At 41.7% G+C, this 20468-nt stretch overlaps 2 protein-coding genes across 2 annotated transcripts; one reads left to right on the forward strand and one right to left on the reverse strand.

The window, feature by feature from the left end:
* Window positions 1-1429: 1429 nt before the first annotated feature.
* On the reverse strand, window positions 1430-13965 carry fkbp9 (FKBP prolyl isomerase 9). Its single transcript, XM_087835267.1, has 10 exons — window positions 13620-13965; window positions 12769-12914; window positions 11039-11228; window positions 10814-10959; window positions 9483-9672; window positions 6020-6165; window positions 5533-5722; window positions 3344-3489; window positions 2571-2734; window positions 1430-2491 (listed from the first exon to the last, which is right to left on the reverse strand). Exons 1-10 carry the CDS (start codon window positions 13820-13822, stop codon window positions 2312-2314), a joined length of 1701 nt encoding a protein of 566 aa, XP_087691393.1. The 5' UTR covers window positions 13823-13965; the 3' UTR covers window positions 1430-2311.
* Window positions 13966-14842: 877 nt separating this feature from the next.
* On the forward strand, window positions 14843-19858 carry crtap (cartilage associated protein). The gene is made up of 7 exons (XM_006787764.3): window positions 14843-15390; window positions 16546-16695; window positions 17181-17352; window positions 17422-17550; window positions 17655-17800; window positions 18937-19020; window positions 19549-19858. Exons 1-7 carry the CDS (start codon window positions 14929-14931, stop codon window positions 19615-19617), a joined length of 1212 nt encoding a protein of 403 aa, XP_006787827.1. The 5' UTR covers window positions 14843-14928; the 3' UTR covers window positions 19618-19858.
* The last annotated feature ends 610 nt before the right edge of the window (window positions 19859-20468 follow it).

Raw genomic sequence — 20468 nt, forward strand, 5'->3', positions numbered from 1 at the left:
AGATGTACCTGTGCACCAAATTTGGTTGCTAAGTTCCAGATCATGTAGGATGATTTTGCAGACAAACAGATTTTGCGTATTGTAACGAGATACTTGCACCTGAATTTCAGAGCTTTAAACATGCAAATGTATCTAACCTTGCATACAGTATGTGTAGGCATGGTACAAGAGAGTCCTGGCCAAGACCTAGACTCTCTCACTTTCAGGAGCGGATGCACAGAGCACTAAGCAGTTATCCGGCATATCGTTGTGTAATACCGAAGATTTTCACTGAGTTTATCGACTAATAGGTTGTGTGTTTTCCTAATTTCCCATAACATAAAGTAGGCTGCCTGTCCTGATTACAGTCTGAACAACTTTTATTTCAATGGCAGTAATGTTAACTTCTTAAAAAGATAAAAGCTGACAGGGTTGAATGGTCCAGTGATTTCTTAAATCAGCCTAGATGCATTTCCCCTGCATCTGCAGAGGAAATGAAAGTGCTACTCAGGCTGCTCACAGCAGTTTAAATGGTTCAGGGGTGATATTTGTTTTTCCACTGTGACTAAGATATCTCGAGTCTGTTTGGACTATGTTTGCCATATAGATCTTTAACCTCACTCTTGCGGTGTCCTCTCACTTGGTAAGAGAATTGTCCTAACACTTAATCTCTGCAAACCCCTGACAACAAGTGCTAATCAACTTTTCCTCTCTAATCATGTTTAATGATGAGTATGGCATTAGACCACCTAATCTTCTTCTGACTATAATAAAAAGCTTTTCCTTCACATATACTGGGTAAAAGGTACATTTAGAGCAGTGCATGTCCTGACAGATCCAGCCAAAAGGTGATGTTGTGGAAAAATAATTTTCCGAGATTTGCCAAGGGCTTGTGGATAACAAATAGGGCTTACAGGATAAAAAAAAAAGAGGCCTCTGTCTGCAGAAATGCAGCAGAAAAAGAGCAGGGGGAAATTCATGTTAAACTATGCATCATGTGAAACTGTGGGGGTAGATAAAGTAGTGAAAGGAGACACCAGGTATGTGTCCACTACAGGGTGACTGTCATGTCCTTAAGAAACAAGGAGGTGGAAAGAAAAAGGGCAAACACATTTTTCATTTCTGAGAATAGCAGGAGGAATGGGGAGGCAAGATATAGGAGACAACTGCATATATCAATGGTAATGGGATAGTGTGTATGCATTCAATGATCAGGGTTAGGTCAAAGGTGTCCTAAATGTATTGTGTGACTTACAGTAAAAATGTAACAGGTTGAAGGAGCGCCCCTCAGATCTGCAGGATGCTTTGCGCTGTGCACAACTCCCCATGCGCATGGGTAAATAAAGATATTTGTTTATATTTATTAAAGCTGTAGGGAGCTCAGTTCTCACACTCATGTAGGCATCAACCTGATAATGAAGACACAATGCGAGCATTATATTTAGGCCAGGTCATTTAATCGAATGAAATTTTCAGCTGATACAGGCGACATCAAGCCTTAGTGTTCTCCTGAATGTAAAAGTAATAGAAAAAAAATACTCTATTTGCATAGCTCTGTCTCACTCTTGCACCCACACGCACACACTTGCACACAAATTCCTAAACCGCACCAGACATCCAGACAAGACCGAAACAAGTGAAGGAACAAACAGTAGACCAAAAACGAGTGAAGGAATGGAGGTTTCAGACCTGACAGCTGGAGGGTGACTGAATGATTTTAACGGCTGAAAACACAGAAGGTGGGCTGACATTTAAAAGTGAAACAGTGGTAGGTGTTGAATGTAAATAAAGGAAATAAAACCCTATTATTTTTCACTTTTAAAAACAGCGGCAGCTCTGAGTAAGAACCTTTCTTCCATCACAGTGTATCACAGTTAATTACAAATAACTCGGTGCTCCTGTCAAGACAGTTTGGACAAACTGAGTAGAAAATAAGAAAATAAAAGTCTGTAAAGTCAAAAGAGTTTTTAATCTAGACAAAGTGGAGCTAGGCACTTGTTTGTTCTCTCACACAGGAGTGCCTTTATACCCTTTGATGAGAAAGGAGGTTAAAAAATTCATTCATTTCCATCGTAGTCCTCAAATTACATGATTTTTTTCTAAATCCTACATACTCTTTATTTCTTCTTACACTCAATTGGCACTTCATGGACGAGACGTCCTTTAACTCTATCATCTAAGTCCACAAAAATCTCTGTCAGCCCATTTCCCCCTCCACACTTTAAACATACAAACCCATCTGCAGCTACTCTACCACCCACAAATTTACTATTAGTCCCCATTTCCCCAACTATCTGACCCTTTGCCTTATACCCTCGCGCTATAAAGCACGTCATAGCTCGTCGTGAGCAGCAGCCTCATCGGCTTTAAGTTTGAACTCTGCCTCTGTGATCTTTCCGTCACCGTCGCGGTCCTGGTTGGAGAACATGTTGTCAATGATGCGGTAAGGATCAAAGCCGGGAGCCAGGCGACCTTTACCCTCGGTCACTTGCCGCATGATGTAGTCAGTGAACTGTGCAAACAAAAAGAGGATGGTAAATTAATGGTGATGGTTAAGAGAAAATCTTGATAAGAGCAGCTTTATGACATACCTCAGAGGGCTCCACCTCTTTGTCGCTGTTTTTGTCCATCTCAGAGAAGAGGTCTGGAGACACCTCGTCGTTCCAGATGAACATGTAGCCTTCGGGAAGTCCTTCCTCCATGTCAACCAGCTCGATGTCAAACACCAGCACGGCACTGCCTGGAACCTCACCAGCTGGACGCACAAATAAAAGCTCAATAAATCACCGTGACTCGTTCCAGACATCAGCTGAAAAGAGAGAACTATCTCTACTGCTCACTGGGTGCTTTAACCTCAAGTTATAAAATTATAAAATGGAGTTTACAGTCATTGTTTGCTCAATGAACTATTTGATAAATGTGGAAATATGGTTATCCTTTTAGTTAAATGAGGAGAACTGATGCTACTCTCATGTTAAATCCATCCATCCTCCCTTCTACTCTCCTCCTGCTTATCTGGGCAGGCCCGGCAGTACCAGAAAGACCCTCGTGTGTCACCTTTCTGTGGACCCACCACCCACAGGATGAGCTATAGGGGTTCAGTGCATTTCCCAAATCTGCTGATAAGTGGATTTTCATCCCTGACCAGGCTAGACAGCAAAACTAAGTAAATACTTACAATAATTTTATTTTATGACTGGAAACTGAAAGAAACCTTTCATGTGTTGCACCACTAGAAAGGTGCACGCAGTAAAAATGTGTTTCATTTTAAATAAAATGAAACACACATTTAGTTTAAAATGAGACACACACATTCTGAGTGTGTGTGTGTGTGTGAGTGTGCGGGCGTGTGTGCGTGACTCACTGACTCCCCTCTCCCCATAGCCCAGATGAGGAGGAATAACAAGGTGTCTTCTCTCTCCCACACACATGTCCATGAGTCCATCCTCCATCCCCGGGACCACCTGGTTTGCTCCCAGGACTATGTTGTATGTCTTCCCATAATTATACCTGAAACAGATGAACATATAAAACAGCTGCATATTAGTCGCCGTGCTAAAGGAAGCATGTCCATCATTTCTGTGTATACACATGAGATCTGTTTTTCTTATTTATTCTTGTTTAAGAATAAGTAAAACTTTCAACTTGTAAACGTAATGTATATTTCCTTAATTTCAGCCAGAAGATAACGGTATGGGTTTGAATCCACAGCATTAAGAAGACTTTTGCAAATTATAACCTGCTGCTAGGATGACTCACAATTGTGGATTCAAACAACCATTAAACAGTTTGGAGACATGACCCTGCAGACCATTAATCACAATTATTCAACTCATTGCTGGGGATCGTTACTATATAAAGAGCTCACAGCTCAGACAAAGAGCTCACCATTCAAGAGATCCTACTTATGTGATCTTTGTGATTGGATTGTGATTTGGACACTAAACCAGGAGTTTACAGTGGCCGTGAGGAATAAAAAGGGGGAAAAAAGGAAGTTCACATGTAGAGCGACAGTTTTCTTTTTCAAATGCATAACATGAATAAATTGGCGCTTTCACCACCACCTATGTGCACTTGAATGCACATCTATAAGAGGAAATTTGCTAAAAGGTCTGTCTGAAGGCTGAAATCTGACACACCCGCTCTTCAGTCTCCCTGAAGCTGTTTCTATGCAAAAAAGCACAAATCATCACACATCTCTGCTTTGGTTTCATCTGTCCAAACAAAATTTTCTCCTGAAGTCTTGTCGTTTGCTCTGATGCAACTTTGTGAACCTGTTTAGAAAGAAGAGGCTTTCTCCTGACAGCTAACTGTACTCTTATTTACCATGCTAACTGAGTCTGAGGTGTAGCTCCTGAGCTCTTGGTCTGATCTTGCTGTGGCTTTGTGGCTTTGCTCCAGACCAGCAAGCTGGACATTGGGGAAACTGTTACAGAGTCATGTTTACCATCAATAATCTTGTAGGCTACATATTATAGCTACATTATGAAGCTTTTGTGCATATAACTACGTGCTTATTGGTTGACATCTGGTGGATGCCTCCGCTTTTTATTCACTGATTCTGCACTTTTGTAGAATTTCAATAAATTGTTTTCAGTGAGTTCTGCTCTCCTCTAATGGCCTTTTTTTATGTTTTACTTTTGAACAGAATTATACAAACTGAATTGACAGTTGCTTAAAAATGAGTTGAATCTCACCTCCAATTTTTAACCTAGCAACAGCTTTACTAACCTGCTATCAACCCACTACATGTCATAGTCATAGTTCCAATCATGCTATCTATTGCTACCCTCTTAATTACAAGAAAATTTAAAATTATGTTAAACCATTGCTCGACTTACGTCTGTATGAGATCAGTTGATTATGATGTACTTGCAAGAAGACTGCTGTTGAAAACCCTGAAACGGGGCTGAGTCGGAGCTAATAAAGATAAGATTGTATGCCTCGGCATGACGGCACATGCATGGAAAATTCCACAATGACTGTGACTCCAGCTATAATGGCATCCGTGAGCTGTAAGCTTTAGTCTTACTCTGTACCCCCTGACTTCTTGCTGCAAGTAAAACTTGAGAGACTCTGTGATCACTGCTTAAAGTTTTTAAGTCAAATTTTTAAAACTGTCTGAATGTTGATGATGCTCTGGTCCTGATTTCACAGCTATAACACGCCTTACCTGATCTCTTAAGAATTATTAACCGGTTCTCTAATATATCAGGATGTAGAGTAAATTGGGAAAAATCTGAAGCACTTCCTCTGCCCCAAAACCTTGTTCCAGGCGGGGGATTTCAGCTGGCCTCAAACATGGTTCACTGTGTGTCGTCCCTCCCCCCACTAAGCTTTCAACACCGCCCCCCCCCCCCCCCCCCCCCCATTCTTTCGCTCCTGCAGGTGGTCTGGAAGAAGGTGGCCTTGCTATTAAATTTTAGCTCCCACCTTCACGCTGACGCCTCCATTTAGCTCAATCCCAACTCTGCACTAGTAATTCTCAGTTTCTCTGTTAGCTTTTTTTTTTTTTTTTCCTCTCCCAGAAGAGTCCAACAGAGCTTTACTTACGTGGAGTCGATGGATGTGCCGTCCATCAGAGAGGCATTGTAGTGGTATTTAACAAAGTCTCCCTTCTTAGTTTGCCTGTCACACTCGTCTGGCTTGAAAGTGGCGGTGATCTCAGTGATGTCCGAGGGGTTGTGGAAGTCGATGATGTGGACATCAAACACCAGCACTGCCGAGCCTGGGATCTTTGTGCCTGAGAGAGAGAGAGATGTGGAAAGGGAAAAAAAGGAGTTGAATCTACCTGTGATTTCAGTCAAAACAAGAATCCAGAATTTCTTTTGAATTTATTGAATCTTGAGTGGAAAGCGTGCACATTCGTACAGAGACGTTCTCAAAAACGAACGTTTATGTCCCGTCGCTACAGCAGACCTTCTGTTTTCTCTACCACAAGAAAAACGCATGATAACAAACACTTCTGATCTCATGGCTCGTGACTCTTATGATCTTTCTCTCACGAGCCAATACGAATGTGAGCATTACACATACGCACCTGTGCCCTCCTCTCCGTAACCGAGATGCGGGGGGATGGTGATGGTGCGTCTCTCCCCAATGCAGACTCCGATCAGGCCCTCATCCATGCCGGCGATCACGTAGCCTCGACCCACATATGTGTCGTAGGTACGATTGCGAGAGTAGCTGAGGAAAAGAAAATATTAGGAAAATAATTTTGAAGGTGAAAACAGTTTGTTTTTTTACCCTCATATAATAAAGTTAGTCATAGCTTAAGCTTGAGTTTCAGATGCACGCCGATATGGAGGAGGGAAAAACACCGTAACACATTGCAAATGTCAGTTTTCCTTTATAGATACAGGGTAATGAACAAAGAGATAAACACACACAAAAAACATCTATCTAGCAGATAATCAAACCAGGGACTTCATTTCCTCCTTTGTAATATGCCCCCTACCCAGTCTGCTGTCGGATCACACCAGTGTCATCCTAATTTTGTAAGTTTTGCTCTCTTAGTTCAGACAGACACACACAGGCAACAATGCACACTTCTCTCGCTAACGCATAAGACAGATAACAGATAACACTTGATCTGATATGTTTTGTGATAGTCTTTAGAAATGTGATGCGTTATTATCACGGCTCCTCTTTAATCCCTGCTATCCATGTTTACATTTTGTACTGGTTATAGTCTAAAAAGCTGGGAAAGAAAGCCACTGGACTTCTTTAAGTTTCTTGAAGACGTTTCACCTCTCATCCGAGAAACTTCTTCATTTGCAAAACAAACCGGTAGAGAGTCCCAGGTATTTAAACCCTAGCGGGGGTTGTCCCTTAAAGGAGTTGTTGACCCATTAATCATGAGCCAAGGTGTGAAAACGGCATGGCTCAATAACAGGAGAGGTTTTGCGTGAAACCATTGTGAAGCCTTGCCATGCACCATCCTGTGACTCATTGAGATGCAAGATGTGAGTGGAGATTGAGGCACCAGCATTGTAGGTGGCAGACAGTCGGGTGCCCTAAGCTCCTGAGACTACATGACCGGGATGACTACGAATCTACACACGTCAGGTTACGGTGTTAAATTCTGCGTATAAATAGGTTTTATACTCTATTATTGTGGTTATCGGGTTGCCTTGACATTTGCAGCAGACATAGGAGGTTGTTTTGGAAAGATCATTTTTGTTTTATGTTTATGATTAGCCGTTGAGGAGGAATCATGATTGATGTGTTTTGAATACGGTGATGTCTTCAAGACTGAACCAGAAAGTGTATAAAAGCAGATCATTATACCGCTATAGGCCACATTATGCCTTTGATTAAAGATTGTGAAATCATTATATTGTTTTAGGTTGCATTACACTCCTGATCTACAAGAAGGTGAGAAAACATTAGATTTATTAGACTGTTTTATGATGCATTACACTGCTGAGTTATAAGAAATGCTGTTTGTGTAGAATCATGCCCTTCCTTTTCTGATTACAAAGAGAACAGAGCATACTGGGTAGAGGTTTTCTGCCCCATCTAAGCAGGAAGAGATAAAACAGGAAGCCAAGGCCGTCACTTAGGCGCCGTAAGATAGAAATAATGTGAAGGTTTATGCTTCATGACCCTGGAGGGGGGAGGGGAAGAAGCTATGTGTAACTGTCACACACTTCAAGACACCCTCCTGTGGAAAGTGTTGTATGGAATAAAGAGATTGTTGATTGAGCATTAAACACTCGGTGTTGTTCTTCCTTCAAGCCAAAGATCAAAGAATTGGGGGTAACAGTACCTAGTTATTTAACTGATCTCCTTGACCTGTATAACCCCAAGAGAGCACTAAGATCTTCTAGCCAACTGCTCTTAGTGCAACCAAGGTCTCATTTAAAAGCCAGAGGTGACCGTGCCTTTGCTGTTGCCGCTCCTAGACGCTGGAATAATCTCCCAGTTGATGTCCGTACATCCGAATCTATTCAATTGTTTAAATTGTGCCTAAAAACGTACCTGTGTAATTTAGCCTTTGAAGCAAATTAGTTTGACTTTCTTGCACCACATACCATGTTATTGTAATTGTTCAATTTGTCCCTTGTTTCTCCCCACATTGCGGTACTATTGTGAAGCTCTATGACGTACACTGGTCTTTTAAATGTGCTAAAGAAATAAATTTGATTTGATTTAATTAAAACTCGTAGTTTTTGAGTTTTGCAGATTTTAATTTTTTTAAATATATTTTTGATTCACGTAGACCTAACGGGGACGATATTTCAGCACACTGTATATGCAAATATGGTTATGCTGAAAATAAACAGTCTTGGGTCTTGAGTCTAAGAGAGGCAGATGTTACAGTCCTTATTAACTCACAATTCGGATGACTGAATTCAGGAGTGACTCATTACCCGCTTATTGGTTTCCTGCATTTAGGGTGTAAATGTAATTCCTACACATAAATAAATACTAAACAAGCTAAAAAAAAAAAAAAATTGCTGCTGCATCTAAAATCAACTCTCCCTTGTTTTAAAAGAAGCTCCTAAAGGGAATGTTCTCATTCAACATCTGCAAAACCTCCAAGAACTGCAGAACCTCTCTCTGAAGATGCTGAATGTTTATGTGCATTACCTTCGAAGGTAAATGAACAATACCAGATTTACTGGCTTTATTGTGACGGACACAGTGTGCTAGCTGCTAGCTGCGTGGAAGACACTTAGCTGTGAGACTACCCAGACGTTAAAATCCAACGTCAGCTCATTTGGTGATGATGCATTCAATATCACACCTGTTACATTAACTACGTCTGCTTAAAGCGCAACAGCAGGAAACGATCTTACCCTCAAAACCACTGGGCGCGAGCTGCAACCAACAACTGGTTTAATAGCGTGCATTTGTTTGTGCATTTGTTCGTTTACCTTGAATAACTCTGCGTCACATGACGCAGATACCAAAGAAATGCACACAGTGCAAATCAGATATGAGTGCAAATGTGTTTCTTTTTTCCTTTTTTCTTGCATTCACTGGCAATATTTTGTGGTACACGTCATTCAGAACCGTGTTATTTCTTTGTGGCACAGATTCAACAAGCTGTTGGGCGCATGTACTTGACCTGATAGATGAAATGATAATGATAAATGATGAAATTATCTTATTACATATGACATCTTTCTTCAGAAAACTAAACTACACCTTTCTTGCGTTTTGTTTTGATTTTTCAAATCAAATTAGTTTCTGGCTGTATCTCTTATTTGTGTCCTTTGTGGTTCTAAATTTAGCATACAAGCAATGCCGCTCTAAATCAGGCTTTTTCAAATCCACAAGAAACACCATAAGAAGAGAGATTTTAAACTTAAAACAGTTACACTATTATGTGACACAGATGTGCAGGAAGTTTCTACTTGAAGTTTAAGTTTCGATTCCTCTTTGTGTCTCCAGAGAAATGCTGCCACCGTGAGGCTACTTCAGAAACAGCGGGCAATAAACGGTTTTTATTTAGGAACCACGAGAACACGTTTCCCTCTATGATGAATACATACCTAGAATCAAAAAATGTCCCATCCAGAAGGCTGCCGTTGTAGTGGTAACGCACAAAGTCTCCAGAAACGGTCTTCCTCGTGCAGGACTCTGGCACCACTTGGTTAGTCACTGTGATCCCGTCTCTGGGATTGTGGAGGTCCAAGAGGACAACATCAAACACCAGGGAAGCCTGTCCGGGGATGTCACTGCCTGAGGAGAGAAGAAGATGACGAAGAAGCTAAACTCTTTATTCTTCTGGGCTCAGGTTGCTATTCCCAAACTTTCAGCAAATCAGATCCCGATAATGTGATGTGAACATGAGAGCACGGGAGCCTTCTTAATAATAATGTTTGTGCTTGTTAATGATAGAGTGTGAGTAAGCGGGTTTTCTTACCCTTAAACACAACCAGTTTCAGTTGAACTTGTTAATAACTCACATACACAAAGGTGTTGTGAATCATTCCATCTTAATTTCCTCCAGCAGGTAGTCACATAACCGTGCTACGCAATGGATGAAGGATAAACTTCCTATTACTTAACTTATTTTACCTGCATGCAGCTGTTTTTCTTCAGTTTATAGTGTTTTATTTATTAATGCAATTTCCACTACCTTTAAACAGTGTCAGTCTTACTCTTACTATCTACTTTTCTTTCTTTTTATCACTCTTGTAAAGCAGTAGAAAGTATAAATACAAATGCTCAGTTACTGTACTTAAGTTGAATTTTTCAGGTATCTGTACTTTAGTTACAAAGTTATTTTTCTGGCTATTTTGTACTTTTACTCCATACGTTTTCACACAAATATATTTGTGTATACTTACATTTTCAAAACAGGCTCATTACCTTTAGTTAAAGACATTTGAGGGAAGTTATTATTATTTTCGTGGTACTTCAGCATCTAGCTAGCCCTACAGAAGAGGAGGGAGGACAATGACAATTTTACTTTTACTTGAGTAAAGAAGTTAAATCAGTACTTGAACTTTGACCAGAGTACTTCTAAACCCTAGTACTTCTACTTAAGTACCTAATATCTGTACTTTTGCCGCCTCTGCACTCTCTCATACTATAAGGTCATTGTGTGGCACGTTTACTTAAAATGTCTTGTTTACTGTAGATCTATCTAAACTCAGCCTAGTGTGATTAACAGGATACATATTGGATGGTATTAGTGCAGCTGCTTCTTTTCACCTAAATTCTAGTGTTTGTAGTAAAACTTGAAGAAACTGGAAATCCATCCATCTATTTTCTTGACTGCTTATCCCAGCTGTCGTAGAGCAGGAGACGGGGTACGCCATAGACAGGTCGTCAGTCTGACAGAAGACTTTAAGGAACTAATCACATCAAAACTCACCATCTCCATTCTCTCCATATCCAAGCGATGGGGGCATAGTGATGATGCGCCTCTCTCCAACACACATTCCCAGAAGACCCTGATCCATACCGGCGATCAGCCAGCCGATCCCGACGTAAGTGTCATAGGTCCTCATGCGGGTGTGGCTGCAGCAGAGAGTGGCGAAAACAGGCTGTAAGTGTGCAGGTGGATTGATGCATGAATGACAGCTTGTACGAGACAAACCTGGAATCAAAGAGGGTCCCGTCCAGCAGGGTGCCGTTATAGTGGTAGCGGACGTAGTCAGACACTTCCACCTTTCTGGAGCAGACGGAGGGTGTGTGGTAAGTGTTTGTCTGGACGCCATCCTCGGGGTTCCACACATCGAGGAGCAGGACGTCAAAGTGGAGGATGGAGTCAGGAGGGATGATGTTACCTGTGGAGGAGAGGACGGCAGGTGATTCTTAAACTCTGCAGTGAGATATCTGGATTAAATAAACAATCGATTCTGGTTTTTCTGATGAGCTTTTACAGGAAATCCTGATATTGTTCAGTTTTAAGTGTTTTAACCTTCATTTTGATTTGATTTCTTTACTGTAGCTAAAATTTTTAGTTAAGTTAAACTGGACATTCACATCGTGGATGCATAGCCAACAAATCTGCAGCAGCTTTGTGACGTTATCATGTCGATATGGACCAAAGTCTCTCGGAAATGTTTCCAGCACATTGTTGAATTTATGCCTGAAAACATTTAGGCAGCTCTGGCGCCACAAGATGGTCCAACCTAGTACTAGCAAGGTGTACCTAATAAATTGACTGGTGAGTGTATATAATATGTGTGTAAATGTGATTGTTCTCTGTACGTTATAAACTGCAGGTATAAACTGTTTCTCTGGAGTCTCTGCTTCTCTTCTCTGTGGAAGCCTGAAACAAAAATCTAGTTTTTGTCATCCATAACTCAAAATTTCATGTTATTATCTAAAAGTTTTGATGTAATAGCTCAATATTTCAAGTCATTTTTTCATGAGTTTGAGTTAGTAAGTTGAAGTTTTGAGATATGAATGGCAAAAATGTGTTTGTTTGTCTTTTCAGTGGCAGAAATAAGCTTCCATACTCTTCTACTCTTTCACAGAAGCTCCACGAGCAGACAGAAGATGTGGATCTAAAGTGAAGAAGGCGAAGGTAAGGGCATGGGAGGAGGAGGTGGAGGGCCTGAGTGTGTGGTAACCATTGTGATTTTACTACTGATGAGTTGGCAGTCTCTTCTGGCAAAATTTTCCCTCTACCATTTCAGAGCGCTCCGTCTATCTCACCAGTTTTATTTTCCCTTGTTTGATCCCTCTAAAACAGGCGGCGGTAGAGGACACAGCCTCAGCCTTTACCTGTCTCCACATGCCCACTCTTTCTCTCTCTTTCACATTAGATAATGGGATAGAAATATTTCATGCTCTCTCACATATACACACCTCTCTCTTCTTGTAAACATAGCTTCACAAACACACTGATTTCTGAACAACGGCCCAGGTTTTTTTCATTTCCACACACACACTCATGACATGACAGTGTATCTGCTTGCAGCTGATGCAGTAACATTCACAGCTGAAAATCCACAGCGGCTTCCTCTGGTCTGCTTCCTGGTCTGTGATGCCCCTCTGACATCATTCAACATGGAAGCTTAGGAGCAGCCCACTTCCTCTTTGCTTCAACTGATTTCAACAGAACAAAAGTCAGAGCCTTCATCAAAGACTGTAACTTCTCCGCCTTGTGCTCCTGCAAATATCCCACCAAGATCTCTCTGTGCTATGATTAGCTCTGCCAGAGATATATTTTTAGTAACTACAGAGGGATAAACACCAGTCTGTGCCCTAACTTCCCAGAGTTTGGGCACAGAAGTTTTGTTCTCGTTCCAAACAATCAGTCATATGGGACAGAGCGATGTGCTGATATGAGTTTGGCACGCGTTCAGACATACGCACCGTAGCCTTGTTTTCCGTAGGCGAGTTGAGGTGGGATCTTCACCAGTCTTCTCTCGTTGACACACATTCCCACGAGAGCTTTGTCCATCCCTTCAATCAACTGCTTCTTGCCAACAAAGACATTGTACGTGCTGCCACGGTCATAACTAAAACATGAACAAAAACAGACTGTCAGGGAATTATCTATGAGGATGTTGCTGTGTAACATGAATCGTTTTATTCCCTGGCTTTAATCACATTTCCTTTGAAGCAATGACTTCAGGTTTTTAAAGTGACTGCCTTTCTTTTTCATATTTCAACATCTTAACAGCCTTTTATTTCTAAAGATTTAACACAAAGACTCTTATGCAAAAATGTAAGTGTATTTCTCACTAAAACTGGGCCACGGTGTTATCTTAATCTGCAGAGTCCATCATAGTTTATGCTGTAATCCATTGTGCAGTAAATCAAATGTGACAGTGTATGTGGGGCTTTGGGTGTCTGCCCAGCTGACCACTGTGCAAGATATTTTCACTGTCAGTGGTTTGCAAAGTGGAGTTCGGGGGACTTTAAAGGTCGTGGAAGAAGCCTCTGCATAAAACAAAAACGAGTTTAACTGTTAAATTATCTCTCAGATCGGGGTCCTGTGTAATCCCTGTTACCGTCTGTTTTCCAGACGACACGAAAACAGTTTTGGACCCTGAGATTAAGCACCAGAGCTCAGGCTGTCTGGTTGCCTGCGTGGCTCACAGGGGCGAACCACAAAACGCGCACTTTTACGCATCGCGCACGCTGCTCGGACCGTGCAGCCGGTCTTCTAAACGCAAAGGTGCTAAAGTGAGAGGGAAATAATGCAAATGTGAGACAATCACCTGGAGTCGAACTTGTTGCCGTCTGGAAACGTGCCGATGTAGTGATACCTGACAAAATCTCCCACTTTGACCGCGCGCACACACTGCTCTGGCACGGAGGTTTTCTCAATGAGGATGTCGTCTAACGGTACCGGAGGAGCGTTGCAGGCGGCGAACGTCACCAGAACCGAGAGATACAACACCCCCTGCGCGCACTTGATCATTGTGACCGAGGAGAAAGCTTTGAGACGATGGAGGTAACTGTGGGTACGGCCTGCCTGTGTGCCCGCTGACTCCCTGTCCCCCGGTGCTTTGATTTCCTCTACTCCGATTTGGACACAAGTCCTGCCTCTGGTTCCAGTATAGGACTGATCACGTGTCAAGCCAGAGAAAAAGCCGCACCACATCCGGTTTGAATATTACAAGTAAAACTTTGACTATTCGTCTAAATGTGACGCATTGTTAATAAAACCCAAATACAAGAGGTTGAAACGTGTGGTCCAATATCTCTGTGCCACACAAGCAAAAAACACACAATATTAGATTAGAAAATTAGACTCTTATTTCGACACTGTGACGTATTACTTCCGTGTTTCGCTCCAGCTGACTTAACGCACTTTGCAATTGAATGGGATAGTTGGGGCACCGCGCATTGCTCTTGCGCAGTGCTGCCCGAGTTATGTGTCAACGTGGAAACATTGGGGTCTCCAAACAGATGCGGACATATCCACCTGGATCTATAAAAAAAAACAATATCTGCATATCTGGCTACGCCTCTGATTTATAGTCAAAGTGTAAGAATAAGCAGCACGCATAACGATTGTTGCTGACTTTACGCACAGATAGAGTATGTTGGTGGTGTTCAGGTTTTTGGAGGGGAGGCAGACAGAGCAGGAATGTTTCTACGTGGCAGTGGGAGGAGAAGAGGTGGAGGGGGGACAATCTCACCGGGGGTTTAATTAGGCAAGAAAGAGGTTCAAGCTTTAAATGTGAAAAAATATTTTAAAAAAGTAAAGCAGACGGTAAATACTCATACCCTTCGGGTAAAATACACTCTTTTTGAATTCATGCTTTCCCTAATAAAAGTTATGAAATGTAGATTTTCAGCCCGGCTTTTCAGTTGTACTGTGAAAAATCCGAACAACTGTAAAGTTTTACTTTTGTAATTTAATGGGAGGAGCACATCCAGTAGCTCCCACTGGACAGAGCGATCTTGCCAGCCCCGTGCCCGTGGGAGGGGAGGGTTTGTCTGGATACGTGGTGGAACTTGAGGCGGGCCTATAGACCCACGCTCAACAGCCTACCCTTCCAGCTCTTTCCAGCCTCAAAAATGGCTACCTCCACTTCTTCCCAGCTTTTTTCTGCCTTATTAATCGCATTTTTCGTCTCCGTGGTGAACTCCCAGTATGAGAAATACAGCTTCAGGAGTTTCCCCAGGCATGAGCTCATGCCTCTGGAGTCCGCTTACAAATATGCACTGGATCAGTACACCGGAGAGAAGTGGAAGGAGACGGTGGAGTACATGGAGGTGTCTCTGCGACTCTACCGGCTGCTGCGGGACAGCGAGGCCTTCTGCAACCTTAACTGCAGCTCCGTGAGGCTGGAGGACGAGCAGAGGTTTGCGGAGTTTCCAGAGCTGCAGGCGTTTGGAAACGTTATGAAAAGAGCGCAGTGCCTGAAGCGCTGCAAACAGGGCTTACCCGCTTTCAGGCAGACCATGCCCAGCCGGGACACTATAGATGAATTTGAGAGGAGGGAGCCGTACAAATACCTTCAATATGCCTACTTCAAAGTAAGCAGAACTAATAAGGAGAGGGCCTCGAAGGGGTCCCCTAAATGAGATTGGAGTCTCAAACTTTCTTTACCCAGTGATAATGGTTTATTTAACTATGGTCGTGATTTTTCCCCGACGTGCGTTTTGACGTCATCTACGTGCCACGGATGCACAATTGGGGGTCTGCTGTAAGAACTAAACTCTCGTGGTTTATGGTCCATTTTTAAGGAAAGGACAGGAAAGGAAAGAGACACCGATAAAGGCGCCGGTTCTTATTGTTCTGCACATCTTAGAATCGTCTATTTTACAAGCACAGCATGGTCACAGAAAGTCGATTGTTAAAGCAAATTTAGGAATAGTTCAGGAAGCTGAGAAACATGACAAACGCAGATGATCCCATGTGGAAGTGTTAGTCAATATAGTTATTGTATTTTTAACATTTCCATGCTGGTGATTTCCTCCACATGGCCCAAGGGGTCACCAAAAAGTTTCATTTTAATGGAAATTAATGTAATCACATCATATTGAACTCCCAGTTGCCACAACTAAGCTCCTAGGGCAATGCCAAAAAAGGGGGAAGACACACTGTTTTGCACCTGTTTCGCAAAGTAATCTATTAATCTAAAATAATTAAAAAAATATGCAGCAGTAACGGAGCGTGAAGTAAGGTGTGCATGAGAGTGGAGATGTGTGTGAGGAATCAGAATCAGCTTTACTGACGAGGTATGTTTACATATACAAGTTACAGGACTACACCGTGACACAGACATTAATAACACATATATCATCTTTATATCAAAGATGTTGGAATCATTGTAATAAATATATAGTTACTATATATCAATTCAATTCAACTTTATTGTATGCAGTTATATTTGTAATTATAATTATAGTGCTTTATATACAGTTGAAGTAGAAGCAGATGTCAGTGATGAGGAAACAACAGGGCACACTGCCAACAATATAAGTTGTGGTCAGTTTTGGTGATTTAAACAGATTAATAAGTGAAGACAAACATCAGCTGATAACTGATAAATGACATCACTCTTACAAGTAAATCTACTGCTGCATGTGACACTAATTTCATTTCAGGTTAGTACCATGGGCTTTGTGTGGTTTCTTTACTGACCAGCACAAAAACAAATCATTCTAATGTGTGTTTTTGTGTTCTAGTCTGACAACCTGGCCAAGGCGGTGTCTGCTGCCCACACCTTCCTCCTGAAACACCCAGATGATGAGATGATGCAGAGAAACATGGCCTACTACAAGAGTCTGCCTGGAGCCGAGGACCACCTGAAAGACCTGGAGACCAAATCCTATGAGGTAGGCACAGATACATGCTTTAAACACAGCGAGGCACGCTTTCATTTTGATCCTTTCTGATTTCTCGAGACTTTTATCCACAAGAGGCGTCACTCCCATGTGGCATGCAGCCCACTCTGTTATTGGCTCTGTGGGTGCCCTAATGTGGAAGCAGCCTGTGGTCGTGCAGGTCAAACGGGCATATCTGGGAATATGAACTTGCCAGTTTTGGTCTGAGGACTTTAAGGCATCCTTGGCAGGGCCTTAGTGGCTACATCCACTTTACTTTACGCTACGAAATTTCATATGTCTTGATATTTATTAGTGTTGTTATGTAAAATGCAAGCGTGGGAAGGTGGAAAAAGAGAGTCTGCAACCATTACTTGTCAAAGATTTCAGACAGAAGATAATCATAGTGTTGATTGATTAATACTGAGTCCTTTATCAAAGTTTGCATTAACACTCTGGATTGTGTTTTCAAATCCTTTTTTCTTGTGGTATCCCAGACCTTATTTATACGTGCCGTGAGGGCGTACAATGGCGAAAACTTCCGTACCTCGGTGTCAGACATGGAGCTGGCACTGAGGGACTTCTTCAAGGTCTACGACGAGTGTCTGGCTGCGTCTGAGGGACCGAGGGACATCAGAGATTTTAAAGACTTCTACCCCTCGATAGCTGGTCAGCTCATGTCCATCTCATGTGCAGTCATGACTGTTTATTGAAGGCCTAAACTTATTTTCTGTTCAGACCACTACATGGAAGTGCTGGAGAGGAAGGCCGGGTGTGAGAGCGACCTGACACCTGTTGTCGGCGGTTATGTTGTTGAGAAGTTTGTGGCCACCATGTACCACTACTTGCAGTTCGCCTACTACAAGCGTGAGTAGCACTCAGCTGGCAGCTTTGAGCAGAGAAGTATTTCTCTTTCGGATTTCTGAGGTTCATTTGCTGGAGTTTGACTGTGACTTTAACTGTGCTTTCAGTGAATGACTTGAAGAACGCAGTGCCGTGTGCAACCAGCTACTTGCTGTTTGACCCCAATGATGAAGTCATGAAGAACAACGTGGAGTATTACAAGTTCCACAAAAGCAAGTGGGGACTGATAGATGATGATTTCCTCCCCAGATCAGTGAGTGATGTTCAGAATTAATTACACAGAATATGCACACACCTGATTGATGCATCTCAGCCTGGGAGAGCATATTGTGGATTTATTTAAAAAGCTAGTTTTATTTATTTATGTTTTTGTTATGATGATGATGATGATGATGATGACAAGTCCCTGAAGGACTTATTTCACATTTTTGGAAGCATGTTTATTAACTTTTTTACCTAAAAGTTGTTGAAAAGATCTGTTCGGCAAATATGAAGCTTAGCAGGGCATAAGTCTGTGTGCTGCAGGGTATCTGTGTTGTTATTGATTTTCACAGGTGCCCATGAGTGAATCCTGGAAGTTTCCACCCTGTTTCCAGCCTTTAATGTTAATTAAGTTCATATAGTAAGCCATTTGCCAGATGCAGGTTTATTGGTAAAAAAAAAACACAGCTATAAAAATGCATCAGTGCCAAAAACTGCAGTTCCTCCAGCAGCCACTTGAGATTGGCTCTAAAAGTGAGATTAGCGCCATGGACTACCTTGTTAAAAAGCATGTTTACTGCCTGGGAAATAAAATGCTTCTGTATTATTACAGTTGTGGCCAACAGAGGTGGCTACAGTTAGCAGCTGTCTGCTGGGCTTCACCACAGCTGACCTCTCAGTCATGATTGTGGTGTTGGTGTATTTTGTAGCATTTACCTTTTGTGCAGGTAATTTCTCTAACAGCCCATCCAAGAAAACAGAAGGTTTTGTAAGTAAAATTTTATTGAACAAAGTTTAATTTAATCCAACTTAATTTATATAGCACCAAATCACAACAACTGTTGCCTAAATGTGATTTAGATTGTAAGATAAAGACCCTACAATAATTCAAAGAAACCCCAACAATTAAACGAACCCTTTTGAATAAGCGCTTGGCAACAGTAGGAAAGAAAAACAATCTTTTAACAGGAAGAACCCTCTGACTGAACTAAGCTGAGGGCAGGCGGCCATCTGAATGTATTTTTGATATACCAGTAATAAAAAAAAACGTATAACTGTTCCTATAAAATGTTTATTGCTTTGTCACAGAAACACACACATCCTAAAGAGGGCTTATTGATTTCTTCCCCGCTTTTGAGTCTTTGGGTCTCTCTGACACTCATCATTTCTTTGACTGTTGTCCTGCAGGAGGCAGTCCGGTACTACAATCAGACCACCATGCAGCTTCAGATGTTGGAGTTCTCCAAACAGCGTCTGGCCAGCGACGATGAGGTTTGTATCAAAGGATCTTTCCAGGCGGGAGGTTATCTTAGGTCAAGTGAAGGGAACATAAGATGCAGTCTATCCATAAAAATAAAAATACATAATTCCCATTAAATCACAGTTTGGACTGCACTGTTTGCATCTGTGACCTTGTGTAACTGGGAAAACCCTGGATTCCTCAGGCTGGTCACATGGTGACCTTCAGTACAATGTGTCCAGTGTTTATTAGACTGCAATATCACAGACAGCCGTGAGGTGGCAGTGTGGCATCATTTTTCTTTAAGTTATTATACTGCAGCACAGGAAGTGTGGCCATCAGGCCAACCCATAAGCCAGGATTACATGCTGTATGTGGTAAATACTATTCAGTTACTGACTGTAATCTCTTCAGTAATGCAGAATATGAGAAATCACAGATAAAACTGCGAGTGTGAGGATTAATGGTAATCCACTTAGTGGAAAAAACCTCGCTTTGAAACAAAACAGCCCCTCCTGAGTTGTCTCTGTGTCATTGTTTTTTCGTGTTTGTGTCTGCAGGGGGAGGTGGTCGAGTTTATAGATGAGTTCCTGGATGAGGATGAGGAGAGGATTCTGCTGAAACACTGAAAAACAACACAAAACACTCCCAATTTTTATATTTATCGGGGTTTACAGTCTGTGGTTGATCGAGTTTGTTTTACTTTCCTACTGCGTGCCCATTAATATTCTGTTCAGTGGACAATCAGCATAGTGGCTTAATAATTTAAAGAAAACTGAAATATTTTGTCTTATCTTTTTATTAATGAATTTCTCCACTGTGAATCACACGAGTATGACATTTTTTTTTTTTTTTACAATAAAATAACTTTCCAATAATCACGCCTTTTTAGTGATGTTGTAAAACAACTGCCACTTCCACTGAGAGCAACTGAAGGCACAGATGCATCTCTCAGATCCTGTGTCAGGTCCTTGCTGGATTTGTTCCCTCGCTGTAGAGAGATTTTTAGTCCTGCAACTTCTAATTTTGTCCTCCACTTGTTCTTCAAAGTTGTAAGGAGACACTGCAAACCACGCTGAGAAATGACAGGTTTGTCACTGATAGCTCTTTGGGAATAGCCCTGCTGGTCAAAAAATACTACTTTATGTCTGTCAAGCTGTGTCGTCTTTGGTATTTTTCAGCTAAAGAAATGGGAACAAATGATGTGCTTTAGCGACAGGCTGCAAATGAAAGAAGTGCCTAAAGAGACAATTTAAAACTGGCTCTTTGCTAAGTTCATCCCTTGAGTTAGGTAGCTCTTTGTGCTTAAATGGTTCACGGGTCTGTGTTAAGCCACTTAACAAACAACAGACATTCTCCAGATAAAGGTCAGGTACAAGGACTGGAGTGTCCAAACGTCAATAGAGAAGTTTTTAAAGACCCTCAGAAATTCTGCAAAACTGTGAAGACAGTGATGTAAACCTACCAACCATTCTGATTC

This window comes from Neolamprologus brichardi, chromosome 22 (assembly GCF_056152115.1).
Source record: "Neolamprologus brichardi isolate AB-2024 chromosome 22, ASM5615211v1, whole genome shotgun sequence".
Classification (NCBI taxonomy): domain Eukaryota; kingdom Metazoa; phylum Chordata; class Actinopteri; order Cichliformes; family Cichlidae; genus Neolamprologus; species Neolamprologus brichardi.